This window comes from Canis lupus, chromosome 22 (assembly GCF_048164855.1).
Source record: "Canis lupus baileyi chromosome 22, mCanLup2.hap1, whole genome shotgun sequence".
Classification (NCBI taxonomy): Eukaryota; Metazoa; Chordata; class Mammalia; order Carnivora; family Canidae; genus Canis; species Canis lupus.
In genome coordinates, this window is record NC_132859.1 from 48,866,297 (window position 1) to 48,892,456 (window position 26,160).

Below are 26,160 nucleotides of genomic sequence, written 5' to 3' on the forward strand. Positions count from 1 at the left end.
AAGCAACAAAACACTTTTAACAGTTCTCCTGGCTGCCTTTAGCAGAGGCCAAAAATTGAAATAGGAAGCCACCCAGTGTGCCATCACAAAGGTCTCTTGGGTGACCCCACAGCTTTGGGGCTCTCTGGGACAGGCAGCCTCTGTTCAAACACAGGTGGGTCCTGGGTGCCCTTGGAATCTTCCTCTGCCTTCTCATCCCTTATCTTGAAGAGGCTATCAGCAATCCTCATCAGTAGTGCAAAAAACAGAGCAGCCAGCCACCCCAACTTTCCCCCCGCCCCAATTAGTCACCTCACAACAGCAGGAGAGATGAGGCAAGATAGTTATTGAGGTCATTCTGAAACTCCAGGCTAGAGTTACCCCACAGAACCACAAAGAGAAACTGGGTTTCGGGAATCTACCAAACGGGGCACATGCCCCCAAGAGCTGGGAGATGCCATGGCTGCCTACAAACTTTCAAATTCTAGAAAGACCTCTGGCCAAACACAGGCACTCGGGGAAATTTCAGCTTCACCAGCTGTAAACAGGAATGAAGAAACAGCATCCTTCGTGTAAAATGCCCTGTACACAGTAAATGCTCAATCACCAGTATTCCCCTTTGCCTTTTAAAAATGTATTTATTTATTTATTTGGATTATTTATTTATTTATTCATTCATTCATTCATTCATTCATGAGAGAGAGAGAGAGAGGCAGAGACACAGGCAGAGGGAGAAGCAGGCTCCTCGTGGGGAGCCTAATGCAGGACTCAATCCCGGGACCCTAGGCTCACGACCTGAGCTGAAGGCAGGTGCTCTACCACTGCGCCACCCGGTGTCCCTCTGCTTTGCCTTTTTAAGCTGATATTCATTTTATGATTTCCAGTGACAAAGTTCATGATCGGAAGATGGGCCAGCGGAACTCATGCCAAGCCCCTCCCAGAGCACCAGGTTACGCTGTGTCCCGCCCTGAGGAATGAGACAGCGAGCTGCACTGAGGGATCCAGCTGCTCTCTCTCTCCAGGTATGGGTGTCTAGGCCCAGGTGAGAGCCCAGCGCCCTCTTACTTACGTCTGGATGGCATTCAGCCCAGCCATCTTCATCTTCAGCAGCCGGTCCTTCCAGTAGAAGCGGGGCACGCGGGAATAGTGAATGCTTCCCGAAATGTAGCGGAAGGGCTGGCCGTCCTTCAGGAAGCGGTTGTGGCTGTAGTCAATTGTGAATGTCCTCTGGGAAGCATTCTGCAGAGCAAGGATGGGACCACATGAGAACTCCATCTTCTGCATTTCAGAAGCAGACTTCCTGACTAGGGCAAGTGGTTCCCTGCCTATTTCATTTGTGGAATATGCAGATGGAGTTAATGCCTGGCTTCAGGGCTATAAAACAAACCATGGCTTGGTCACTGGCTAATGCACTCAGACAACAGAAATCATTGGGGAGGACCATGTGCAGCAGGATTCCAAAGGGTTTGCATTCCAGAGGCCAGCACTAATCTGACCATGGGCAGCTGAGACACAGAACTTCTATTCCCAAAGAGAAAACCCTCCTTGAGGTGACTCCTTCCTTGGTACAGCAAAGCCCAGTGTGTTGGGAATAGAATATATACATACACACCCTCCCTCCCTGGCTGTGACTTGCTGGAGCATGGGATGTACCTCAATAGTAATGTCACTGGGCTGAAAGCAACCGATGAGAAGTCTGAAGTCCTGGCTGGCGCTCTAAATCCCGCAGTGACTAGGCACATACCTTCTCTAACCCTGTGTCTCTGCTTCCATAAAATGCAGGATGTCAGACTAAATGAACTTTAAGGCAGAACTTTAAGGCTGCATCCCAATTTGTGAATCACGAACCTCATTTAGGTGATGACTGGCACTTAAAAAGTTTTTTGATCAGCACTTTTTTACTATTTATTTTTGCTTATTTATTTTTGAAGATTTTATTTATTTACTCATGAGACACACAGAGAGAGAGGCAGATACACAGGCAGAGGGAGAAGCGGGCTCCATGCGGGGAGCTCAATGCAGGACCTGATCCCAGGACCCCAGGATCACGAGCTGGAGGCAGACGCTCAACTGCTGAGCCACCGAAATGCCCAGATCAGCACTTTCTTAAATGAAAGAGAATAGAAAATATCAGGGTCTTTTATTGTACACAGTAAAGACAAGTATTGATTAGTGAAACTTTTATATACATATATAAAATTGCATTTGATGTATGTCTCCCTGGGCTGCAATGAAAGGTATATTTCTAGCAAAATCAAAAAATCTAGACAAATCAAATTTCGAGAAACACTAGGGATCAGTTCAGAAGCTAAAATGCTAGGTTTTGAAAGGGAAGCCGATGGTTAGGTAGAATGGAACACTGCCCTCTAGTGCCAACAGGACCACAGCCTCAAAAAAAACCGATTAATTGCTGTCCTCCATTGTTGGTAAGATTCCTTGTGCAGCTTTACGCTTTTTTAAAAAAAGCTTTTTTCATAGCAGCACCACAGTCCATCACAGCTTTGGAGGCTTCCCTTGAAGCCATATCTGGAAGCAACTGTAAGATCATGAGTCCTAGATCACACTTGCCCTGAAATCCAATTAGGGAATTAAAGCACTGTGATGGAAAGTTCGACAACATAGAGTAGATTGCTCAGGGGAAAATGGAAAGCTTTACTGCATGTGAGCTCATCTCAATAAAGCTAATCAGAAAGCAAACAAGCAAGCAAGAATCATTTCCAAAAAAAGGCCAGAGTGTCAATCTAATATCACTTTGTTGTTCTAGTAAACAAGGCTTTAACTGCAATTCAAAGGCAAGAAACTCCTGAAGAAGCTCACAAAACATATAAAAGTTACTAATATCAGATAGCCCACTTGTCTAGAGGAGGGGGCACAGAGAAGCTGATGATGTTGCTGAGAAATGATCTTCGCAGACAATGGACTCTGGCCTTCATTCCACTCAGCAGAGCACCATACCTACATTCAAACAACCCCAGAATCCAGCCCAAATATCTCCCTACCGTCAAATATTACCAACCACCTACTATGTGCTGAATAATATTAGAGGGAGCCACACAGATGTGGCCACAGCCTACATGAAGCTTCCATATAGCTTGGAACAGACCAGGTGTCAACATCGTGAGGCCCAGATGGTAAAGTGAGGATAAGATCATCATGTTGCACACCTTTACGTAGTATTAGCTATCAATTATACCTCCATAAAGCTGGGGTCAGAGTTAGAGTGGAATGCTGCAGTGTGTAATAGGTGGCATGTAACCCGGGAGTAGGGCGTGAGGACAAATTTCCCAGAGGGAGGAACTCTGGCTCTCAACTTTGGCCACACATCAGAATCACTTGTGCAAACTTCTAAAAATAGCAAAGTCAGGCCTCACCCCCAGACATACAGATTTTAATTGATCTTGGGTGGAGGCATCAGCATTTCTTAAAACTGCCCAGAGGATGATGTAATGTACAGCCAGGGTTGGGAACTACTGGTTCCAGCTAAGCCCTAGGATGAGGAGGAGTTAGGCAAGAGGAAGGACACAGGCAGAGGAGACAGTGTGTGGGAAGCAGAGAAGGAACCCTGGAACCTCAGTACAGACAGTGCATGGCAGGGAGCTGAAGTGAAGATGGGCAGGGACCAGGCCAAATGAGTCCCGATGTCTACATTCATGGGCCTGGGCCAAGAGCCATGGGCCATGGAGAGCAACTCAGAAGACCACGTGAAAACATGTGTTTTTAAATGTTTGGCACTCTCGCCTTTTCCTGAAGTGGCAAAAAGGAAGGTGAGGCATGGACCATGGTGGCGGCAGTGAGGTGGGCAGTGGACAAGGAGGTGGAACCTACAGGACCAGGGGGTAGTTAGATGTAGGACACAGGTGCTAACCTCAACAAGCTCCCACTGGCCTCGCTGGAAAAATTGGGGGCATTTAAAAAAAAGAAAGAGGCTTAAAAGAAGTATCACCTAGGAGAAAATAAAGACTATGTGGATATTAACACCTGTGAGTTACACATACGTGATTCCTCTGCTCACTGTCAGCCTCTTAAAAACGGAACAGGCAGACATTATGTTCTTCATGTTGTGATTCAAAAGGAAGTACAGCCCCACCTAGAAGCAGTCCCCATTACCGAACAGGAACCTCAACTGAACCTTAACTACTGACAGCACAATGAAGCAAAATATGCCAAATTCAAAACGTGGGACATTCTAGAAGTCCAATGATAGAGTTGTTTCAAGAGATTGATGGCATTAAAATCAAACAAAATAAAGAGTATTGTCATAAAACAAAAGAGAACTTAAATGGTATATGACCTAATGCAACATGGGAACCTGGTTTGGATGCTGATTCTAATGAACTGCAAAAAACCCCAATGTTGAGACAGGGAAAATCTGAAAACAGAACAGGTATTATGTGGAATTAAAAGAATTACTGTTCATTCTGTTGGGTAAAACAATGGCATGGGGATTACACAAAAGAAGAAAAAAGTTCTCATCAGTTAAAGATACATACATGGCAATTTTTTAAAAAGATTTTATTTATTCATGAAAGACACAGAGAGGCAGAGATACAGGCAGAGGGAGAAGCAGGCTCCTTGTAGGGAGCCCCATCGGGGACTCGATCCCAGGATCACGACCTGAGCCAAAGGTAGACACTCAACCACTGAACCACCCAGGTGCCCCACATACATGGCTATTTATGGGTGGAATGACACAATCTCTGAGGTTACTACAGATGAAAAAGAAAAAGAGCAGACAAAAGAACAGAGGGCACATAAAGCAAAGGTGATCATTGTGGAAGCTGGGTATTCTCTCTTTGTTTGCTTGTGTGTTTGTTTTAATTGTAACACTGGTTAAACCAAATTGCACTTCAAAATAAAGCCTTTTTTTTTTTTTGGTTATAAGAAAAATATGTTCATGAAAAGAGTTGTAACAAATGTCTACAGCAGCTTTGTTCATAATTGCCTAAAACTGGAAGCAAGCAAATGTCAACAAGAGAAAGGATATGCAAACTTTGGCATGTTCATATAATGGAATACTTCTCAGCAATGAAACAGAACTACTCGTGCTGCCAATAATATGGAGAAATCTCAGAAAAATCATACTGAGTGAAAGAAGCCCTACACAAAAGGTCCATACTGTATGAGCCCATTTATATGAAGTTCTAGAACAGGCAAATCTAATCTATGGTGGGAAAAAAAAATCAGAGTAGTTGTTGCCTTTGGGAGGGGGAGGCAGAGATTGCTTGGTAAGGAACATAAGGGAACTTCCTAGGGTAATGGTAATCTAGGTGAATAAGAGTTTCGATTATACAAATATGTACATTTCTCAATTCTCATCAAATGGTACCCTTGAGATGTATAAATTTCATTTATGTAATATTTATCTTAAAAGGGGAAAAAGGGCTGTAAACAAATATTCACCTCTAATTAATGATATAGGACATGCTGAAATACTTGGAGGGGAAAGTACACTAATGCTTGCAACTTACTTTGGAATACATCCAAAAAACAAGATGAATTGATGGATGGATGGATGGATGGATGGATAGAGGGATAGATAGTAATATGCTAATGGTAGAATATGGATGGTGAGCATAAAATTCTTTCAACTCTATGTGTGAAAATTTTTCCTAATAAAATGTGGACACAAAAAAGTGGCGGGGGGGATTGGGGAAAGGTGTTCAAAGGTACAAACTTCCAGTTAAAAGATAAATAAGCACTAAAGATGAAATGTACACCATGGTGACTATAGTTAGCATTGCTACGTGATATACTGGAAAGTTGATAAGAAGGGTAAATCCTAGGGGTGCCTGGGTGGCTCAGTTGGCTGAGCATCCAACACTTGGTTTTGGCTTAGGTCTGATCTCAGGTCCAGGGATTGAGCCCTGAGTAAGGCTCGGCGCTCAGCACTGCTCCTTCCCCCCTTTCATATTTATTTAAATTTTCTAAAATATTTTATTTATTTATTCATGAGACACACAGAAAGAGGCAGAGACACAGGGAGAGGGAGAAGCGGGCTCCCTGCAGGGACCCTGACGCGCGGGACTCAATTCCCAGACTGGGATCAGGCCCTGAGCCGAAGGCAGATGCTCAACCACTGAGCCACCCAGGTGTCTCTATTTACTTATTTAAGAGAGAGAGAGAGAGAGAGAGAGAGAGAGAGCGCACATGTGCACGAGCAGGGGGAGAAGGAGAAGCAGACTCTCTGCTGAGCAGGGAGCCCGATGCAGGGCTCAATCTCAGGATCCTGAGATCATGAACTGAGCTGAAAGCAGCCCCTTAACTGACTGAGCCACCCAGGCACCCCTCATATATAAATAAAATTTTTAAAAAATGAAAAAAAAGAAGGTAAATTCTATAAGTTCTTATTGCAAAGAGAAAATTTTTTTCCTTTCTTCTTCTTTCCTTTCTTTCCTTTCCATTGTATCTATATGAGAAGATTGACTTTAGCTGAACATACTGTGGTGACCATTTCACAATATATGCAAATCAAAACATCATGCCATACACCTTAAATTCATACAATGATGAGAGTCATTTATCAGTAAAACTGGAAAAATAAATATAAATAAATAAAATTAAAAGGTGACTGATGAGGAGCATCTGGGTGGTGCAGTTGGTTGAGCAACAGACTCTTGATTTTGGCTCAGGTCATGATCTCAGGGTCATGAGACTGAGCCCTGCATCAGGCTCAGTGGGGAGTCTGCTTAAGATTCTCTCCCTCTCCCTCTGTTCCTTCCCCTGCTTGTGTGAGCACTCCCTCTCTAAAAATAAATAAATAAATCTTTTTTAAAAAGTGGACTGATGAAATAAATTATGGTCTCTATAGTAAGGGCAGTGTACATGAATGTATGTATACACACATGATGAAGTATTATGCAGCTTCTGAGACCAATGAGCTGCTCTTGTCCTTGCAGAAAGATCTTCAATACATAACGAGGAAAAAGAGAAGGCTGAGAAGTGTTTTTAAGGCATACCTCTGTGAGCTGCAGCCCTTGTGGACAGTCGTGTGTGAGCTCAGTATACTCTGTGCTGACAGCATCTTAGCTCAGACCCACACCTTGGGACTTTGCGCCTTTCTGTCCCTCTACAGGAGCCTGCTGACCCAGGGATCCAGGAGTGCTGGGGTGCCCATGCCCATGAGGGTGGATAATTGCATCTTTCCAGCAGACAATGCAGGAGATGTTCTGCGGACCTTCCAGGAGATCCTGGCAGAATTTTGGCCCTGCTGCCAGAGCAAGAACCATGATACATCCTTCTACAGACTTCTGCTTCTTTCCACCTGTCCCTTGTGCCTGCATTCTTAGATCACTTCTCAGATCCCTTGCACTCAAGCCCTTGTTTCATGTTTTGCTTCTAAAAGAACCCAAATAAAGACAATGGGTATCAGCAGATCCTCAGGATGTGAGCCTATACATGAATTTCTCATGTCTATCAAACAACAACAAGAACCCTATAATTGGTGTTAAGTGGGTGGTGACACTCTGCATTATGCAAATATGAATTCTAAGGTCCCTCCTGTGCTGGACTGGGAGGAGGTACAGGCAGAAGGGGATGAGTTGGCATCTGCATTAGCTCTACCCCTGGAATGGGGTGGGGTGGTAGTAGGTACTGGTAATTATAAGGATTGTGAGGCTGGCTGATCTTTAAAAATATTTTATTTATTAATTCATGAGAAACACAGAGAGAGAGGCAGAGACACAGGCAGAGGGAGAAGCAGGCTCCCTGCGAGGAGCCCAATGCAGGACTTGATCCCAGGACTCAAAGATCATGACTTGAGCCAAAGGCAGATGCTCAACCACTGAGCCACCCAGGTGCCCAGAGGTTGGCTGATTTTCATTAACAGCTTTGGAAGCTTGGAAGAAAGATTGCCTGATGTGCTCAAGTCAGCCATCCACTCCAGGCATTCTGTGATGCCAGAGGCTTTATGGCCATATCTAAAGAGATTATGTCAGCAGCTATGTCTCCCAGCTGCAGGCATCAGGGAGCTGCCTGATGTAAGGCTCAGTACTGGGCACACTGGGAGAGGACCCTGAGGGGCAGAAGGTAAGGCTGGATGGAGGGAAGTGTACTGACAATCTCCCGTGACCTGTGAGTTACCATCTTGATAAAGGTACCTTAACCTAGTTCCTAAGCTGTTGGAACCAGACATGATATTGGCCTACAGGAAACGAGGTGGAGATGCCAGGATGGGCTTCGCATCCTGTGGAACGTGTGAGATGTTTCAAAGAGATGGGAACACAAAAATGGTGACCAAACAACCCACCATCTGATGATATTCCCCAGCACAGGCCAGAGAACACTCCCTTCAGGAAGGAATGAACTGCTGAGGAGGGCTGTGGCATCCTTGAGAAGCCCAGTGAGGCTGTCCTCCATAGGCAAGGGATGACAGAAAATGCTGCTGTGGCACTGAGGATGACAAGACTCTGGGAGGGACCATATAATTCCCACAACGACCAGCTAGGCCAGAGGGCAACCGGGGTGTGTTGACCAGTGGTGATCTCAGGAAAAGGCTCATAAACCACAGCATTTCCAGTGGGTGGGATGATTGGGTAACCAGCAAGGGAGCTGCCTGATGTGTCCTAACAAGGAAAAAAAATCAAGAACTCATAAGCAAAAGGCTGATGCCAGCCGCTGCAATGGAAAATTGTGATTCCTTCTTCCAGTTCCCAGCTCTGGGGCAGCTTCCAACAGACGGCCAAGTGACTGAAGGGAGAGCTGGAAGGATCCCTTGAGGAAGAACCCTGTGATGCCACTCCAGTACATACAATGAATATTCCCCTAATGCTCCCCCAACAGGACTTGGGTACCTGCATCCTCGGAAAATGCTTAGACCTTCTGGGGATGGTTGGATATCCCTAAGCTGATATACCAGGGTATTTCAAAATGTGATGGCATTTACCACTCTTTAGGAGACTGGGAAGAAAGGGAGCCATGGCCCAGTCCTTCTACATAGGTCCAACAAGTCAGAGGGCCTATCCTATGGTGATTTCCCTGGCCCTGAGTGCAAATTGGGATGATTTTACCTATCAGCTCCCAGAACCCACACCCACACCATAAGTCAGAGGCATTATGGAGGGAAGAGAGCGAAGTGAAAACCATCGAAGTGCCCACTCCCCACCTCAACCCAAGATAAATCTGAAGCAAGACCACAATTCCTCCTGAAATGGCAGATCCTAGTATCCCCTCTACAAAGACTCACACAACATTCTCATCTTATCCTCATTCATTTAGCACATGTAAGTCCCTGCAAATAGCAGACAGATCATGGTGGACGATGGTGGACTACTAACTGAACCAAGCAGAAGCCCAAGTGGTACCTGCTGTGTGGGTGTAGTATTTCCGGTGCAGTCAGTGTGGCCTCTGGCATTTGGTCTGTGGCTAATGTTCTATTCTTTACAAAACCATCAGTAAAAAGGACCAAAAGCAGTTTGTTTGTAAATGGGCAGGATAGCAGTACACATTCCCTTCTTGTCCCAGGGCCCCCTTAACTGCCCCATCCTCTCCCATGAGAGACCGTGATCATCAGCACATCCCATGGGCTGTCACGGGATCTAATACATAAACAACATCATGGGATTTGGACATAGGGAGCAGTGATAAGTCTCTGAAATGGAAGCTTGGAAAAGCAGCACAGAGTGGTAGGGACAGCTGCAGAAGCAGCACCAGCTAAGAGAGAGCTTCCAAGTATGGCTGTCATGGCTAAGGTAAATGGAAAATCTGCTTCATACATCCAAATGGATCCCCCCCTTAACATTTAGGAATCTGAGAGGATGCAGCCTAAAAGAGTCAGCCTCCTGGCTGACAGAAGTAAGAAGTAAGGCAATGGAGAAACGTAGGGGGGAGAAGAGAGAAGCTGCCCTCAGAGCTTATTCCCACAAATACAAAAAACAAATCTGTGAGCAGATTCTACCTCTTCTGAATTAATTGGCACAGAAACAGAATACTGAAGAGCCACAGTTTTATTTCACATGTGCAGGATTGCGGTAGCATCAGTGTTTACAATGCATGAGGTCACAGAAAATTTATAAAAGAAAAAGCAATTGCAAGCAAGGCCAAGCATATGCCTTCCCAGGACCCCTGTGTACATATGCATATGATACTGGAGAAAAAAGACAGCAGTACAAACAAAATATCCTTGAACCAATTACACATCAGAGACCTAATACTATCCAATATAACATTTTTAAAGTTACGCATTCTATTTAGATGGTTCCAGTGGTATATAAGCATATCTTTAAAGTAAAAAACAAAACAAAAAAACCCCCCAAAAAACCAACTAAACATGATACCAATATTTCTGTCACCAGGTAAGGTGAACATTCCCCAGCTTTCCTAATATTCAGGACTAAAGATAATTTTATTTGCATTACTTTATGCACATTCCTCAACTACAACAAAGAAAAGCAGCTCAGTGACATTATGAGTTATGGGTCCTGTTGACCATGTAAAGACAATATACATCTTCAAGCTCTTCGGTATGACTCTGATAAAGCACCTATTCAGTGGATCTGTATCTCCAGCACCCTTTTGCCCTTTCACTCACCCCAGAGACCCAAGAGCCTGGAGAATTCCTGACATGAGCTGCTCAGCTCCAGAGTGGCAGAGACCCAACCCTTCTAGGCTGCTGGTGCTCCAGGGTTGAGGGACAAGGGATTAAGGAGAGCGGAGAAGATAGGGATGGAAGGGTGTTTATACATATGGACTTCCCAGATCCCTCAGCTCACAGAACATAAAGACAGAGGACTATTTCAGATGACTGTACGACAAACTTCAATTGTGCTAGAGCTAAGAGCCTTCAAACATCCAGTGTCATGGAAACACGAGGCATAGACAGCCGGAAGAGGCAAAACATCCACAGTGATTGCTGACAATCAATATGGATCTGGAGGAATTTGTGGATGACCTGCTATGGCTTAGGCATTCTATTCTTATCAGTTTTATTATTTATTTATGCCTGTCTTGTTCTAAAAAGACTTCTCTCCAGCATTCCAAAAGATGGTGGATGAAGAACATAAATTACAAGGGAAGAAGAAGGAAAGTGGCCAAATGGAGGAAACATGAACACAGCTTGGGACCAGCTCCCAATCTTCCAAGACTCGCAGGCAGTTACAGTTACAATTCTGCTTCCTCAGAGAAAGGGTAAGTACATAGTCTTAAAAAAAAACATGAGATAAGTTTTAAAATTATAAAATAATTCTTAAAAATTAAAATCAGCCCTAAGTTGCCACACAGAAAAGAATCATTTCAAGTGAATTTGAAATAGTATTTTGACAGTGTTTAGCCTGAGGATAAAAATACATCTTAAACCACATTCAGGTAAAACAAATGAACAAACAAAACTGCATCCAGTAGAGTTAATCCTGATATAATATGTTACTGCTATTTTGAATCCATAATATATATAAGTAGGATAAAGTAAATAAGTAATAACTGGTTGTTAGGAACCAAAATTTTCAGTGTAAAACAAACAAACACAAAACCAGAGAAAGTTAAGTAAAAACCTTTAATCAGGGTTCTGTGGGAAATCTCTGTACCCTCTATTCAATTTTGCTGTGAAACTAAAACTTCTCTAAAAAAATAGTCTGTTTTTTTTTTTAAAGTTCATGATTTGCCATTTAAATCGGAAATACTAGTATAACTTATAATTTTTTTCTTTCTAAAAAAATTATTTCCTAGCAATAGCCACTAAAACAACTTAGAAATGACACTAGCTGGTAGCACTTGGCTCCTCTAGCACTTAAATTATGGTCTCTAAATATTTCCCACTAAAGGGAAACCAGAGCTCCTTCAAGAAACTACTTAGCCCGTCTGGGGCACAATATGTACAAAATAAGCCAAAAACTATCAAAAACTACTATGGTCACAACAAAATGACACAGAAGCAATTTGGTTCCAACTGGCCAAAGGTGGGAGATTTTGAGCATTAAAAGGTTTATCACTTCAATGGACTGAAACACAGCAGATCTATGAAAAGAGCCAAGTTCATGATACTCCCTTCCACCCCAAGTAAGAGATTACTGGTCATCCTTGGAGTTTGCTGGGACATCAACTCTTTATTCTGACAACTGATGAATAAAGGGGAAGAGTCTAGAATCTGTCTTGCCTTTGATATAGCCCTTTTCAGAGTAACCAATTGATGAGGATAGAGTTTTTTTTGTAGAACAAACAGTTTGTAAATGCAGAAGAAACGATCACATTAAAAATCACCATTTTGGGGGCTGATGGCAGGATTATATTTCTGAGTATTCCAAAACTCCTTCCGAATTCAGAACAGAGGTAAAAGAAGTTTCCATTGTCTCTTGAATACATAAAAGCTAAGTAACCAACTATTCCTAGAAAGCCTTTTTAGTACTCTGGCCCACCATATTCTGTATTAAATGTACCAAACTGTAAAAAAAAAAAAAAAAAAAAAAAAAAAAAAAATCATGATTTTTGGAATCCCTAATGGAATAGTGACTTTAGGCAATAATCATCAATGACTACTGAAACATTAGGTGAAAAGATGATGAGGAAGTTTCTAGGGAAGGACCAAGCTGACAACACTGGACCTGTGGGTCAGTCTTAGATCATTTAAAGCAATGAAGTCTTCTTGCCCAAAAAAGAAAAAACATTGAACCTAAATCCATCCAGCCTCTAGTTGTAACTTTCCTAGATCTCTAGATTTATTAGTTCACAGACCATATGAGGGATAGTACGATACAGTAAACAGCACCACAATTCCAAAATGTAGGAAATACTAAGATGTAATATCCAGATAACTTGAACAAATAAATGACATAAAAGGGGAGAATGCTATATAGACTTACAGAGATTTAAGAAGTATATCACATATAGTATATGGCCTTGTTATTAGATCCTGATTCAAACAAAAGAACTGTAAAGAGACATAATTCCTCAAGAAACCAAAGAACAAACTAAACCCAAAGCTAGCAGAAAGAAAGAAATAGTAAAAATCAGAGCAGAGATGAGTGAAAGACAGAACAAACAAACAACCCCCCCCCCAAAAAAAAAAAAAACAAGAAAAAAAAATCAGTGAAACTGGGCACCTGGAAGGCTCAGTGGTTGAGCGTCTGCCTTTGGCTCAGGTCATGATCCTGGGGTCCTGGGATTGAGTCCCACATCAGGCTCCTGCAGGGAGCCTGCTTCTCCCTCTGCCTGTGTCTCTGGCCCTCTCTGCGTGTCTCTCACGAATAAATAAAAAATCTTAAAAAAAAAATCAGTGAGACTGAGAGTTTTTTTTTTTTAAGATCAACAAAATGGACAAATCTTTAGCTAGATTAACTAAGAAAGAGAGAAGACTCAAATAACTAAAATCAGAAATAAAAGAGGAGCTATTACAGCTGATGCCACAGAAATAAACAAGATTATAAAATATTAGTATGAACAACTGTATACCAACAAATTGGGTAATCTAGAACCTATGAAAAAATTCCTAGAAACATACAACCTACCAGGACTGAATCATGAAGAAATGGAAAATCTGAGATCAGTAACTAGAAAGAAAATTCAATCAGTAACTGAAAATCACAAAGAAAAACCCAGGACCAGATGGCTTTGCTAGAGAATTCTATCAAACATTTTAAAAAAATTTTTATTTATTTATGATAATCACACACACAGAGAGAGAGAGAGAGGCAGAGACACAGGCAGAGGGAGAAGCAGGCTCCATGCACTGGGAGCCCGATGTGGGATTCAATCCCGGGTCTCCAGGATTGCGCCCTGGGCCAAAGGCAGGCGCTAAACCGCTGCGCCACCCAGGGATCCCTCTATCAAACACTTAAAGAAGAATTAACACCAATTTTCTTGAAACTCTTCCAAAAAATCAAAGAGGAGAAACACTTGCTCATTCTATGAGGCTAACATTGCCTTAACACCTGAGCAAGACAAGATGTAACAAGAAAACTACAGACCAATATTTCTGATGAATATTGATGCAAATATCCTCAACAAAGTACCACCAAACTGAATTCAATGACACATTAAAGGGATTGTACACCATGACCAAGTGAGATTTATTTCTGTAATGCAAGGATGGTTCCACATATGAAAATCAATCACTGCAATACACCATGTCAACAGAATAAAGGGCGAAAACCACATGATCATCTTAATTGAAGCAGAAACAAGATGTTGTATTAACAAGATTCAACACCATTTCAACGACCAAAACACTCAACAAACTAGGAATAGAAGGAAATCACCTCAACATGATAAAGGCCATATATGAAAATCCACAGCTAATATTATACTCCGTGATGAAAGACCACAAGATTTTTTCTCTATGATCAGAAACAAGGCAAGAATGCCTGCTCTTGGGGATCCCTGGGTGGCTCAGCAGTTTGGCGCCTGCCTTTGGCCCAGGGTGTGATCCTAGAGTCCTGGGATTGAGTCCCACGTCCGGCTCCCTGCGTGGAGCCTGCTTCTCCCTCTGCCTGTGTCTCTGCCTCTCTCTATGTCTATCATGAATAAATAAATAAAAATCTTAAAAAAAAAAGATATCTATTCTACCCAATGAGATCTACAGATTCAATGCAATCTCTATTAAGATTCCACCATGTTTTTTTGCAGAAATAGAAAAATTCATCTTAAAATTCTTTTTTTTTTTTAATTTATTTATGACAGTCACACACAGAGAGAGAGAGAGAGAGAGAGAGAGAGGCAGAGACACAGGCAGAAGGAGAAGCAGGCTCCATGCACCGGGAGCCCGACGTGGGATTCGATCCCGGGTCTCCAGGATCGCGCCCTGGGCCAAAGGCAGGCGCCAAACCGCTGCGCCACCCAGGGATCCCTCATCTTAAAATTCTTATGGAATTTCAAGGAATCCCAAGTAGCCAAAACAATTTTGAAAAAGAACAAAGTTGGAAGACTCGTACTTCCTGATTCCAAAAAATATTACAAAGCTACAGTAATATACAGTAAAAGAGTGTGGTACTGGCATAAAAACAGACAAATACGAGTGCCTGGGTGGCTCAGTTAGTTAAGCATCTGCCTTTGGCTCAGGTCATAATCCCAGGGTCCTGGGATCAAATTTGATGTCAGGCTCCCTGCTCAGCAGGAGTCTGCTTCTCCTTCTGCCCTTCTCCTCACTTGTACTCTCTCTCTCTCTCAAATAAATAAATAAATAAATAAATAAAAATCTTTAAAATAAAAAAACAGACAAAGAGACCAAAAGAGTAGAGAGGCCAGAGATAAACCCTCACATATGTACTCAAATGGTCTTCAACAAGGACTCTCAGGCAATTCAACAGGGAATGGACAGACTCCTCAAGAAATAATGCTAGGAACACTGGATATCCACATGCAGCCTTAAAAAGGAAGTCTTGTCACATATTAAAATGTGGATGAACACTGAGGATGTTACAGTAAGCAAAATATGCCAGTCACAAAAAGACAAATAATGCTTGATTCCACTTATACAAGGCACCTGGAACAGTCAGACTCATAAAAACGGAAAGAATGGTGGTTGCCAGCTGAGTGGGGAAAAGGAGCTATTGTTTAATGGCTGGGGTTTCTGATTTGCAAGATGAATAAACCCTGGAGATCTGGTTCATGATGATTTAAATATACTTAACACTATTGAACTGCTCATCTAAAAATCATTAAGATGATCAATTTTACACTACATGTTTATCACAATAAAAAAAGACAATTGACATAATCAGGAAAAAACGAAACATGAATTCTCTACACAGTTAATTTCATTTAATCCTGCACTCAGACACAACTACTTAACCCTGAGGCAGTGGAAAAACTACAGAATTATTATATTGAGAGGTAGAAGACATGGCTTCCAGCCCCAGATCTCCTAATTGGGTATTAAATGATGTTAAAGAATTACTATTACCTTTATTAGGTACAGTGACATTATGGATGTACTTTTTAAAAACGTATTTTTTTTTATTTGAGAGAGAGAAGTTATGTTTTCCTTTTTTTCTAAAAGATTTTATTTATCTACCTATTTATTTGAGAGAGAGAGAGAGCGAGCGAGCATGTGCACACCACAGGGAAAGGCAGGGGGAGAAGGAGAAAGAATCTCACTCAGACTCCCTGCTGTGCATAGAGCCCAATGTGGGGCTTGATCTCACGACCCTGAGAACACAACCTGAGCTAAAATCAAGAACTAGATGCTCAACTGACTGAGCCACTCGGGTGCCTCTGAAGTTATGTTTTCTAAGATTTGCTTTAACATATTCTAGCCAAAAAAGAAAGAGTACTAGGCAGTGGTACATGAGAAAGTACAGCAAAATAGTCATAATTATTGAAGCGGCGTGATGAGTACCTGGGGATTCAGTATGCTATTCTCTCTGCTTTGTGAGCATGTTCATATTTACACAATAAAAAGTTTAAAACAAAATAAGGGGAGAAAAGGATGACATAGCATTAACATATTGAGATTTTATAACAATAGTATATTTCACATCCTATTGCTAATTTTTAAAAAGCACTATATTTCAACTTGCAGTAACCAAATTAAAAAAAAAAGAGAAGAAACTAAAAGGAAATTGAAAGAATTTTCAAGCTTCAAGCTTCAAGCTTCAAGTAAATGTTCCTCACCAACTCGTCCAGCCATAAGCAAACAAAACAAGGTTAAGTGAATGAGGAACAGGGAAAGAGGTGCAAAGAGTGCCATGGAGGGTGGCCCACCAGGACCACATCTGCACAATAATGGAGGAATTTCTGTGGGGAACAGTTCCATTACATCACAGGATACAATGGATGAGAAGGTGCTGCTGAGCATTCCTGAGACGCACGCACAAGATGGGCCTGTCTCATTTCTGGGAGTAGAAAGACATCAGTCAAGCAAAGACTTCGGAAGAGGGATGAAAGGTACGCAAGATTGCACTTGAGATGGCACTTGAGAAAGAAGAGACAAAGATGAAATATAAAAAATAAGGATGGAAGTGAATTTCACAAAGCTCAGAACGCTGATGTAAAAGATCTGAAATTCAGAGAGCAGTGAGATAAGTGGCATAGGAGGCAAGTCAACCACCACCAGCTGCGTCTAAGGGTGGAAGACAAATGGCATCAATTGACGTAGTCTGGTGAAATCCAGACAAAAGAGAACTGGAAAGTTAACTGGAATGATCCCCCCAAAAATGGGGTCAGGTTACAAGGAAGGGAGAGGGGTTGGAAGGGCAGTCATCCTGAGGCTGTAAGGGGTGGCCAGCCTAGGAGGGCGCCATGGAGAAGGCAGTGGGGACATGGGAGCTGGGTGGGGAGAAGTGCTTCACCTCTCCTGGAATCCCACTATCTGCAAAATATATGAAAAGAAAGGCCAGGGACCCTTCCTCAGCTCTGAATAAGTTGTTCTCCAAACTTACTCCTGGCTGCAAAGACGATTAAACACAAGGGGATAGAAAGTAGAGAAGCCACTGACATCTCAACTCAAAGACACATTTTAAATTTGCCTGGAAGTCTTGCTGTCCATACCTCGACTGCCTTGCAAACAAGAAAGGTGGTCTCCAGGGTCCCCTAGGACTCTGTCATACATCAGGAAGTCAGGGAGGAAAATGAAGACTTCCTCTGGCCAGGCCCAAGAGCATGCACAAGACCCCAGCATGCCCAGGCCAAGGAAGGCAAGCCCTCAGCAGTTGCTGCTTTGACCCATCACTGGACCCTGGCCACAGGCAGCACGCTACCCACATTCTCCCAGTTTGGCCCCCCCATAAATTCTCTGAGCACCCGTGCCTAACACAGTTCCTTAGCACACCTCATGTGATGTTTAAATATGAACACCATCCAGTGCTTCCTGTGTGACTGTGCCCCACGTACCTGACTTACACTGTGTCTTCATACCATCCCCGTGAAATAGTCATGAGGTAGATATCATTATCATTATAGGGTGAGGGAAACCGAGGCTCAGTGAGGTCGTCTGCAGACTTCTACCTGACTAATGAACAGCAGGGTGAGCTTCTCCAGGCAGAGTGGTGTTTGTGTTCCCTGCTGGAGAAAGCCGCTGGATCACAAAGAAGTCAACGCTGAGCCGAGGTCCCCGGGTTTCTCAGTGAGGCCTCTTCTGACAGGAGACCTTACTGATTGCTAACCTGAGGGTCGAAGGGTCTCTTGCCTCTGGCACAAGAGGCTTGGCCAACAGGGTGAGGTCACTCCAGAGGGCCCAGAACCCAGCAGCATGGCACTATGGTTCTATGGCCAGAGCCCCGGGACAACTCTGATGGGGTCAGGATGGGGTGAGGGATGGATAGGTGGCCGTAGAAGTGGAAGTTACCCAGCAGGGAAGACCGTCCCAGCATTCCAGGGCCCAGGGGGAGGGAAGGTCTCAAGACCTTGCTGGAGCACAAAGCCCCACCACCCCATGCACCCTCAACTTCCCCTGATAGAAAACGAACCTCAGTTTCTCACAAAACATAGACCCAAACCTGGGGGGTGGGGTGGGCTCCACTTTCTCAACTCTTCCAATGTTACAGACATCCTACACGGGAACTAGCCAGCCCCCTTCCAGGCCCTGGCCCCTGTAGTCACAGGCAAAGTGAAATCAGCCTCAAGCAAACCCCTCCAAGAGACAGACCATCAAGGTCTAGACCCTTGTTCATTCTCTTTGCACAGTTCAGTGCATCTGAGTCCTGCCCTCACTCGTCACAGATACTGCTCCTTAAGCACTGAACAGTGGAGAGGGAGGCAGAAGACCCAGCTTTTGGCCAAGAGTCTCTTATATACCCTGTCATGTTGCCAGTGCCCTATGTTCCTCTGCCTCAGTTTTCTTGCCTGCCTGTAAAGCAGCCTGTCCCTAACTACCTCGCCCAAGGGTTGTATAAAAGGAGACAAGTGAGACAAGCCCCCCTGAATTCCTAAGCAGCAGCACCATCACCAACACCTACCACTGTGCTCAGAGTTTCTTTCTGCCCCATCCCCGATCCCAAAGGCTCAGGAGCACAGGCAGTAAAATAGCATCACTGATGGCCTGGAACAGCCTGAGCCCTGTGTCCCCATGGGTTTGGCTAATGCCCTCAATAAAGGTGACTCTGACACAACCAAGAGGGAAAAGAAAACATTCTTCCCCAGCAGCTGGAGGGGCCTCCCTCTTGCCTGCTCTAGATCACCTAGCAACACTGCCCCTTCCCTAGAAAGCTATGGATCAGTGATCCTAGAGACTGCCTAAGTCCTAAAGAGGGTTTAAAAATGTCAGTGTTCCCCTGTGTTCTGATTTCTAGTGGCATCCCTTTTAGGCAAGCCCATGTTTCAGTCCAGCCTCATGAGCTCTGTGGAGGAGGAGGGCTTACTGCACATAATCTGGAAAACAGATGCTCATTCTTACATGGGTGGCTTTAGTGGCCCCACAGATACATACGAGGAAGTAACTGGCCATCTACAGAGTAAACCAGCCTGAACTTGCCAGGCAGCCCCAGCACATATCACTGTTCAAGCCAGGCCAAGCAGGTATTGGCAGGGCTGGGCAGGAGAGGCTGGAGGGGGTAAAGCAGGCAACCCGCTCTAAAGAGGGATGGATAGCGAAGGCAAGGGCACTGAAGAGGCAGCCAAGGTAGGCAAGGTCAGGTTCAAGGAGCCCGCTGCAGGATGAGCTCGGTGATCTCTGCCCTGCTACCCAATCTCATGGGTATTCCATAGTAGGCTGTGCCTGGGCTGACATACACAAATGTAGTCTGGGCCACTTGGTAGAGGCCAGCAAAGAAGGGGTTCAAGAGATAGGCTGCCACGTTCAAGGGGAAGATTTGCCCAGCATGTGTGTGCCCAGAAAGAATCAGGTTAATGTCTGGCCGGGCCTGCAGGGCTCTCTTGGCAGCCAGGGGCTGGTGCGCTAGCAAGATGGTGGTGTGGTGTGGGCTGCAGCCTCCCAGGGCCTTGACGAGGTCCATGCCATGGCCGTAGTAGTGCAGGATGTCTGCCTCAATATCGTCCACCCCGGCCAAGCAGATCCAGTCATCGCCCTCACCACCCCCGGGTTGGGCCCCTGTGGCTGAAATCTTCACATTCTCATTGTGCAGTGGCCTGACGTTCAGGGATTCCAGCAGCGCAAACCAGTTGCTGACATCTGACGTGTAGTACTCGTGATTCCCCGTGACGAAATAGGTGCCGAGGCGGGAGTGCAGCTGGCCCAAAGGAGCCACGGCCGTACGGAGGACAGAGGCTTCGGAATCACAGAGGTCACCCACGATCACCGTGACGTCTGGTTCCAGCCTATTCACCATCCTCACGAACATTTCCATCTTGGTCCTGCCCACCGTGGGGCCCAAGTGAATGTCTGAGAGAAGCGTGATCTTGAGGCCATCCATGGAGGCGGGCAGCTGATGGATGGGCACCCGCACGGTTTTCACAGCCGGGGGCCGGGCAGCGTTCAGGAGCCCAGCCACGCTGAGCACAGTGGTCACTGCCACTGCCAGGGCCGGCCTGACTGCCAGCCTCCTTGTCTTGTCGAGGCTGCCCACGACCCTACCGCTGCGCCAGGCCAACAGCTGGTAGGCCTGCTCCATGCCGCTGAGGGTACAGAGGAAGAAGACCATGATGACGTATGCCCCGAGGCAGGAGTAGGCTGCCAAGGAAAAGAGATATGGCTCCTCGGCCACTAAAAAGAGCATGGTGAAGAAACTGGAATGGGCCAGGGCCAGAAATGCCATGACAGCCATCTTCCAAAGCTGAAAACAGGCGGACTCTGCGGCTGGGGAGTGGCTGAGGTTGCTGACCGCGCTACGCCAGATGTAGAGGGAGCCAATGAGCATGAGTGAGTTGGCAAACAGGGCGAGCTGCAGGCGGAACAGCCACCGCCAGGCCCCGAGCTCAAGGCTCCCGGCCAGATAGGAGCGGGACACGATCATGGACACGAAGACGGTGCCGGCAGCCAGGGCAGCCTTTGCACCCAGAGACAGCTGCCTGAAGATCGCCATTTTCTCGGCTCCTAAGAGGGTCCCCTGCCAGTTCTGTGCGGGCGGGCTCTGGAAGGTGACTTCCTTAGAAAGGACAGAGGCCAAAGACAGGTTTCCAGGTCAGCTCCGCCTGCAACCAGGAACCGGCATCAGCTTTGTGGGATATTACAGCTTTTCTGTCCCCATTCAAAATCTGAAGGCCACTCACATCTTCCCAACCCACCCTGAATCCAGGCCACTCAAGTAACAGTTGGCTGCTACACTTTAGTATTAAAACACAGACACAGTGGACTGTAACATGGTGGGCAGTTCTCATTTTCTTACAGTTTTCTGAGAGTTTAAAAGTTTTTCCACAAACCATATGAGCTTTTTTTATATAATAAGAAAAACATTATTTCATGTTAGCGGTTCTCGAAGTGTGATCTGGGGAGACCCTTGCAGGAGGTTCATTTACTCAAAATTATGTTCATAATTATACTAAGCTATAACTGCCCTTTGCATTCTCATTCAGTCACGAGTGTGTAGTAGAGTTTTCCAGAGGCTCCATGACATGTGATGTGGCAAGACTGAATGTGCCGGGCAATCATCTATCATGGCAGGTGTGAAAGAGGTTTGTAAAAATGTAAAACAGTGCCACTCTTCCTCCCTGAAGTTTGAAGAAAAATACTGTTATTTTTCAAAAAACATAGTTTGTTACATATAATGATTTATTATTTCTTAAGTAAACTAACAAATATCTAAAATCTTTCTGTTTTAATTTCCAGGACAGTTGGTCTGAGAACCGCTGTTCTACATACATGTAAAGGAGAAAATAATGGAAAGCCAGGCTGCTGGTATCTTTCTGAAGCTCCAGGCCCAGCAAGGACACCTAGACACTGACATAAGAATTCCTGGGTTGAAACTGGCCTTCCTGTGTAGGCTCTGGGGGCGCACGCACACATGCACATGCATACACACACACACACACACACACACACACACACACACTGAATGATGCTGCACAATCATTTTCCAGGGGGCCACCCTTCCCACCCGCTCCTCATCCATAAACCCTGACCTCTCCCCTCCCACAACCCTCTCAGATATTGGTTAAGATCTGTCACCCCCTGTCTCCCCATTTTCTCTTCTCCTGGGGAAATGTTTCCTGGAACACTTCCCCAACTGCACCCTGGCCAGGGGTTCTCGCAGCTGGGTAGCTCTCACGCCAGGACTCCCGCAGGCCTTCTACAGACCCACACAGTGAGCAGGAAAACCACACACCAGGTAGGCAGAAGTTACCAAACACTCAATTTGAGGTGATTTTTCCTCAAGAACCCCAAATCAAACTATTTTCAGCAGCTACTTTTCAATTACTTACAATTTTCAACCTTCATTTTAGATAAATGCATGACTCTTCTGTGCTGAGGCACGTCATTGAAACCTTTTATCAAGGGATGCAATCTACAAGCGAACAGGCCCAATCCCCGCTCCTTCTACTGAGCACCCGGCCCAGCGCCAGCCCACCCAAACTCTGGGGCAACCGCGGTTGGTTAGCTGACGTGCAGAGGGGCAGGGCCCCCCGCCGCCCCAGGTCCCTCGGCTGCGACGCGGCCCTCCCCAGGCAGCGGTCTGCAGCTGCCCCCGCCCCCGCCCCCGCCCCCGCCCCCGCCCGGGCCGCAGCTCCCACTGCTTGACTGAGGCCGTCTTCCGCCCCGCGCCCCCGACCTGCCTGCGCCCCCGCGGGCTGCCACCTGCAGCCCGCCTCTTGCCCACCCTTGGCCTGCACCGCCCGACCCCGAGGATCGGGAGCACCAAGGCGGCCGGGAGCGGCGAGGAGAGGACGAGACGTCAGAGCAGAGAACCCCTTGGACGAGATCCCTCCGACGTCCCCTCGCGGGCCGCCCGGTCCCCGCGCTCTCCCCCCCCGCCCCCGAGCGCTCCGCCCCGCCCGACCGCGCCACCGCCCCGAGGCCCCGCCCGGCCCTGCGCTCCCCGCAGGCCCCTCCGGGAGACCGCAAAGCGGGAAAGGCCTGGCGCACCGCGGCTCACCCGGCCTCGCTCCGACCGGGAAGTGGGTCCCGCCCGCCCCGCCCCGCCCCGCCCCCGACGGCAGGGCCCGTCCGCCGCCTGCGCTTCCCCGCTGCCCGCCGCCCGCCCGCCGGCTACCCGGGCGCCCCGGGTCCGGCCCCGCCCTGCAGCCCCGCCGGCCGCCGCCCCCGGCAGCGCTGCCCTCCGCGGGCCCCGGGGACTCACCCGCAGGCCGCGCGCAGAGCCCAGCAGCAGCGGCAGCAGCAGCGCCCAGAGCACGCGAACCGCCGCGGGCCGCGCCATCGCCGTCGCCACGTCCCTCCCGGCTGCGCGGTCGGCGAGCGGGCCTGCCCGAGCCCCGGCACCCGGGGAGGCCCCGCGGCCTGGCCCCGCCCCGTCCGTCCCGTCCGCCCCGCCCCGCCCCGCCCCGCCCCGCCCCGCCCCGCCCCGCGGAGCCTCCGGGAGGGCCGGGGGGGCCCGGGAGGCGGCGCTGGGCGAGCTCCGGGGCCCCGGCAGCCGCGTGACTCCCGGCGCGGGTTCTCTGGGTTTTGCTGGCGGGCGCCGCGGGCCGGGCAGTCGGGCAGGGCAGGGCAGGGCAGTCCGAGGCCCGACTGCCCGCAGCCCGATAGCGCGCCCCGGGGCTGGGCCGCCCTGAGAGACCGGGAGGGGACGCGGAGAGCGGAGGAGGTGGACGGCCAGCCCTGCCTCGGCTGTTCCCAAACCTGCACCCGGGGGTCCGCAAAGCGCGGCCACTGGGCCGACTGTAGAGCTGGTGCTTCTCAGAAATTAAAGTTCCAGGGCATCATCCCAGAAACTCTCAACCAGAAACTCTAGGAGGGCTCCAGAAATCTGTGTTTTTACAGATTTTCCAGGTTATTCCAGTGCGTGCTGAAATTTGAGAACCACCGTGCAGGTGACTGATTCCTTTAGAGGTAAGGAAGGTTCAACTGCGACAAAATCAATTTAGAATACCAACCCGTGGGGCAGCCCCAGTGGCCCAGCGGTTTAGCGCTGCCTGAGGCCCGGGGTGTGATCCTGGAGTCCTGGGATAGAGACCCACGTCGGGCTCCCTGCCTGGAGTCTGCCTCTCTCTCTGTGTCTTTCAGGAATAAATAAATAAAATCTTAAAAAAAAAAAAAAAAAAACTCAAAGCACCCAGGTTTGCAGAGGTTTTACTTTGACTTCATGGTTGGATTTTGAGAGAGAAGAGAAGCGACATCTCCCACCTTTCAATTTTGCACTTGAGTCTCAGCATCTTTACAATGCAGGGAATCTGTCAAATGGGTGTGAAGTAGTATTACATCTTTTTACACTTGGGAAGAAAAAGCCTTTGCAGCCTCAGTTAACCTTTTGGAACGCCTGGGAGGCTCAGCGGTTGAGTGTCCGCCTTCACCTCAGGGCCTGATCCCATGATCTGAGATGGAGTCCCACATCGGGCTCCCTGCATGGAACCTGCTTCTCCCTCTGCCTGTCTCTGCCTGTCTCTGTGTGTCTCTCATGAATAAATAAATAAATATATATATATTTTTAAAGAACCTTTTCCTGATTGGTTCCTCAGGAACTCTGAAAAATCCCACTTCCCTTCACTGACACTATAAGAGTTTCAGCTTTAATGGAAACTGAGTTTTAGAGGGAAATCGCTTTCATTTTTTTTCCAGTTTATTTATTTAAAGTTTTTATTTTAATTTCAGTTGGCCAACATACAGTGTTATATTAGATTCAGGTGTACAATATAGTGATTCAACTCATCACTACAAGTGAGTTCCTAATCTCCATCACCGCTCTGGTAACCATCAGATCTCTAGAATTAAGAGTCGGTTTCTTGCTTTGTCTTTCTTATTTTCCCCCTTCACTTGTCTTTTTTTTGTTTATTTGTTTCTTAAATTCCACATATGAGTGAAATCATGATTTGTCTTTCTCTGACCTATTTTGCTTAGGATTATACTTTCTATCTCCATCCATGTCATTGCAAATGGCAAGATTTCATTATTATGGCTGAATAATATTCCATTAGATAGATAGATAGATAGATAGATACATACACACATACATACATAGCTACCACATCTTTATCCATTTATCAATCGATAGACTCGGGCTATTTCCATATCTTGGTTATTGTAAATAATGCTGCTATAAACATAGGGATGCATGTATCCCTTTGAATTAGTGTTCTTGTATTCTTGAGTAAATACCCAGTAGTAGTATTTGCTGGATCATAAGATACTTCTATTTATGTGTATGTGTGTGTGTATACATCATATATTTAATTTTTTCCAGCTTTATTAGTTATAATTGACAGCACTAAATTCATTTGTTTTAAATATTTTATTTTGTTAAATCCTTATTTTGAAAAATAAAATGTAACGTTAAATTATGATATTAACACATTCTCTCCCAGACCAAACTTTAGTTAGGATCCTCCTTTTTTTTTTTTTTTTTTTTTTTAGTTAGGCTCCTCCTATCCTTGCCTGACCTGCATTGCCTGATCTTAGCAAAGAATCCTGCTAAATCAGTTTAGGGAAGATTACCTGACTCTTGACATCTGATCAAGTTCCTCATTCCTTGCCTTTGACTTCTTAGTCCTTGACCTGCCCTTAGCAAGAATTTTCTGATATCCCCTGTTGTAAGTTTCTTCTTCCCACAAACCCCTCACCTCACTCTGGTGGTCAACTATAAATCCCCAGCTGTCTTTGCTCTACTTAGAATTGAAACCTAAAAAAAAAAAAAAAAAAAAGAAGAAGAATTGAAACCTATCTCTCTCCCCTATTACAACATCTTTTTTTTTTTTTTTTTAACTTATTTATGAAAGGGGAAGGGGCAGAGGGAGTAGCAGTCTCCCCACTGAGCAGGGAGCCTGATCCATGGGATTGATCCTGGGACCCCTGAGATCATGAGTGAGCCAAAGGCAGGCAGACTCTTTTTTTCTTTTTTTTTTAAGATTTTTTTATTTATTAGAGACACACAGAGAGGCAGAGACACAGGCAGAGGGAGAAGCAGGTTCCATGCAGGGAGCCTGATGCGGAACTCGATCCCAGGAGCCCAGGACCAGGCCGAAGGCAGACGCTCAACCTCTGAACCACCCAGGTATCACAATGCTGGCAGACTCTTAACCAACTGAGCCACTCAGGTGCCCCCTCCCATTACAACATCTTGAAGGGAGTCTTCCTTACCATCTTAACAGGTGTCAGAATAATTTTTTCTTTAACATTATTTTGCACAACTTTTGGATCCTTAAAAAACCTTAATCTGGTTTTTAAACACTGGGAGAAATGACTATAAAAGTCAAGAATAGTGGTTACTTATGGGGATGAGAAGCTGAGATAGAGACCCAACTCATGCAGGGATTTTTGGG

The 26,160-nt window shown here is 45.9% G+C and overlaps 2 protein-coding genes across 4 annotated transcripts in view; both read right to left on the bottom strand.

Moving 5' to 3' along the window:
- The window catches only part of GLB1 (galactosidase beta 1), an 81,932-nt gene extending 58,771 nt beyond the window's left edge, over positions 1–23,161 (bottom strand). The window contains exons 1-2 of the mRNA XM_072793495.1: positions 23,031–23,161; positions 1,049–1,218 (exon numbers count right to left, since the gene is read on the bottom strand). Of these exons, the coding sequence (XP_072649596.1) occupies positions 1,049–1,218; positions 23,031–23,108 (248 nt within the window). The 5' untranslated portion in view covers positions 23,109–23,161. The remainder of the gene's footprint in view (positions 1–1,048; positions 1,219–23,030) is intronic.
- TMPPE (transmembrane protein with metallophosphoesterase domain) lies at positions 19,224–23,152 on the bottom strand. Of its 3 annotated transcripts, none has more exons than XM_072793496.1 (2): positions 23,031–23,152; positions 19,224–20,928 (listed from the first exon to the last, which is right to left on the bottom strand). In XM_072793496.1, exon 2 carries the CDS (start codon positions 20,817–20,819, stop codon positions 19,476–19,478), a length of 1,344 nt encoding a protein of 447 aa, XP_072649597.1. In that variant the 5' UTR covers positions 20,820–20,928; positions 23,031–23,152; the 3' UTR covers positions 19,224–19,475. The 3 variants fall into 3 exon arrangements, with proteins under 3 accessions (XP_072649597.1, XP_072649598.1, XP_072649599.1); XM_072793497.1 differs by lacking the exon at positions 23,031–23,152 and adding an exon at positions 22,827–22,861; XM_072793498.1 differs by lacking the exon at positions 23,031–23,152 and adding an exon at positions 22,156–22,381.
- Positions 23,162–26,160: the final 2,999 nt, after the last annotated feature.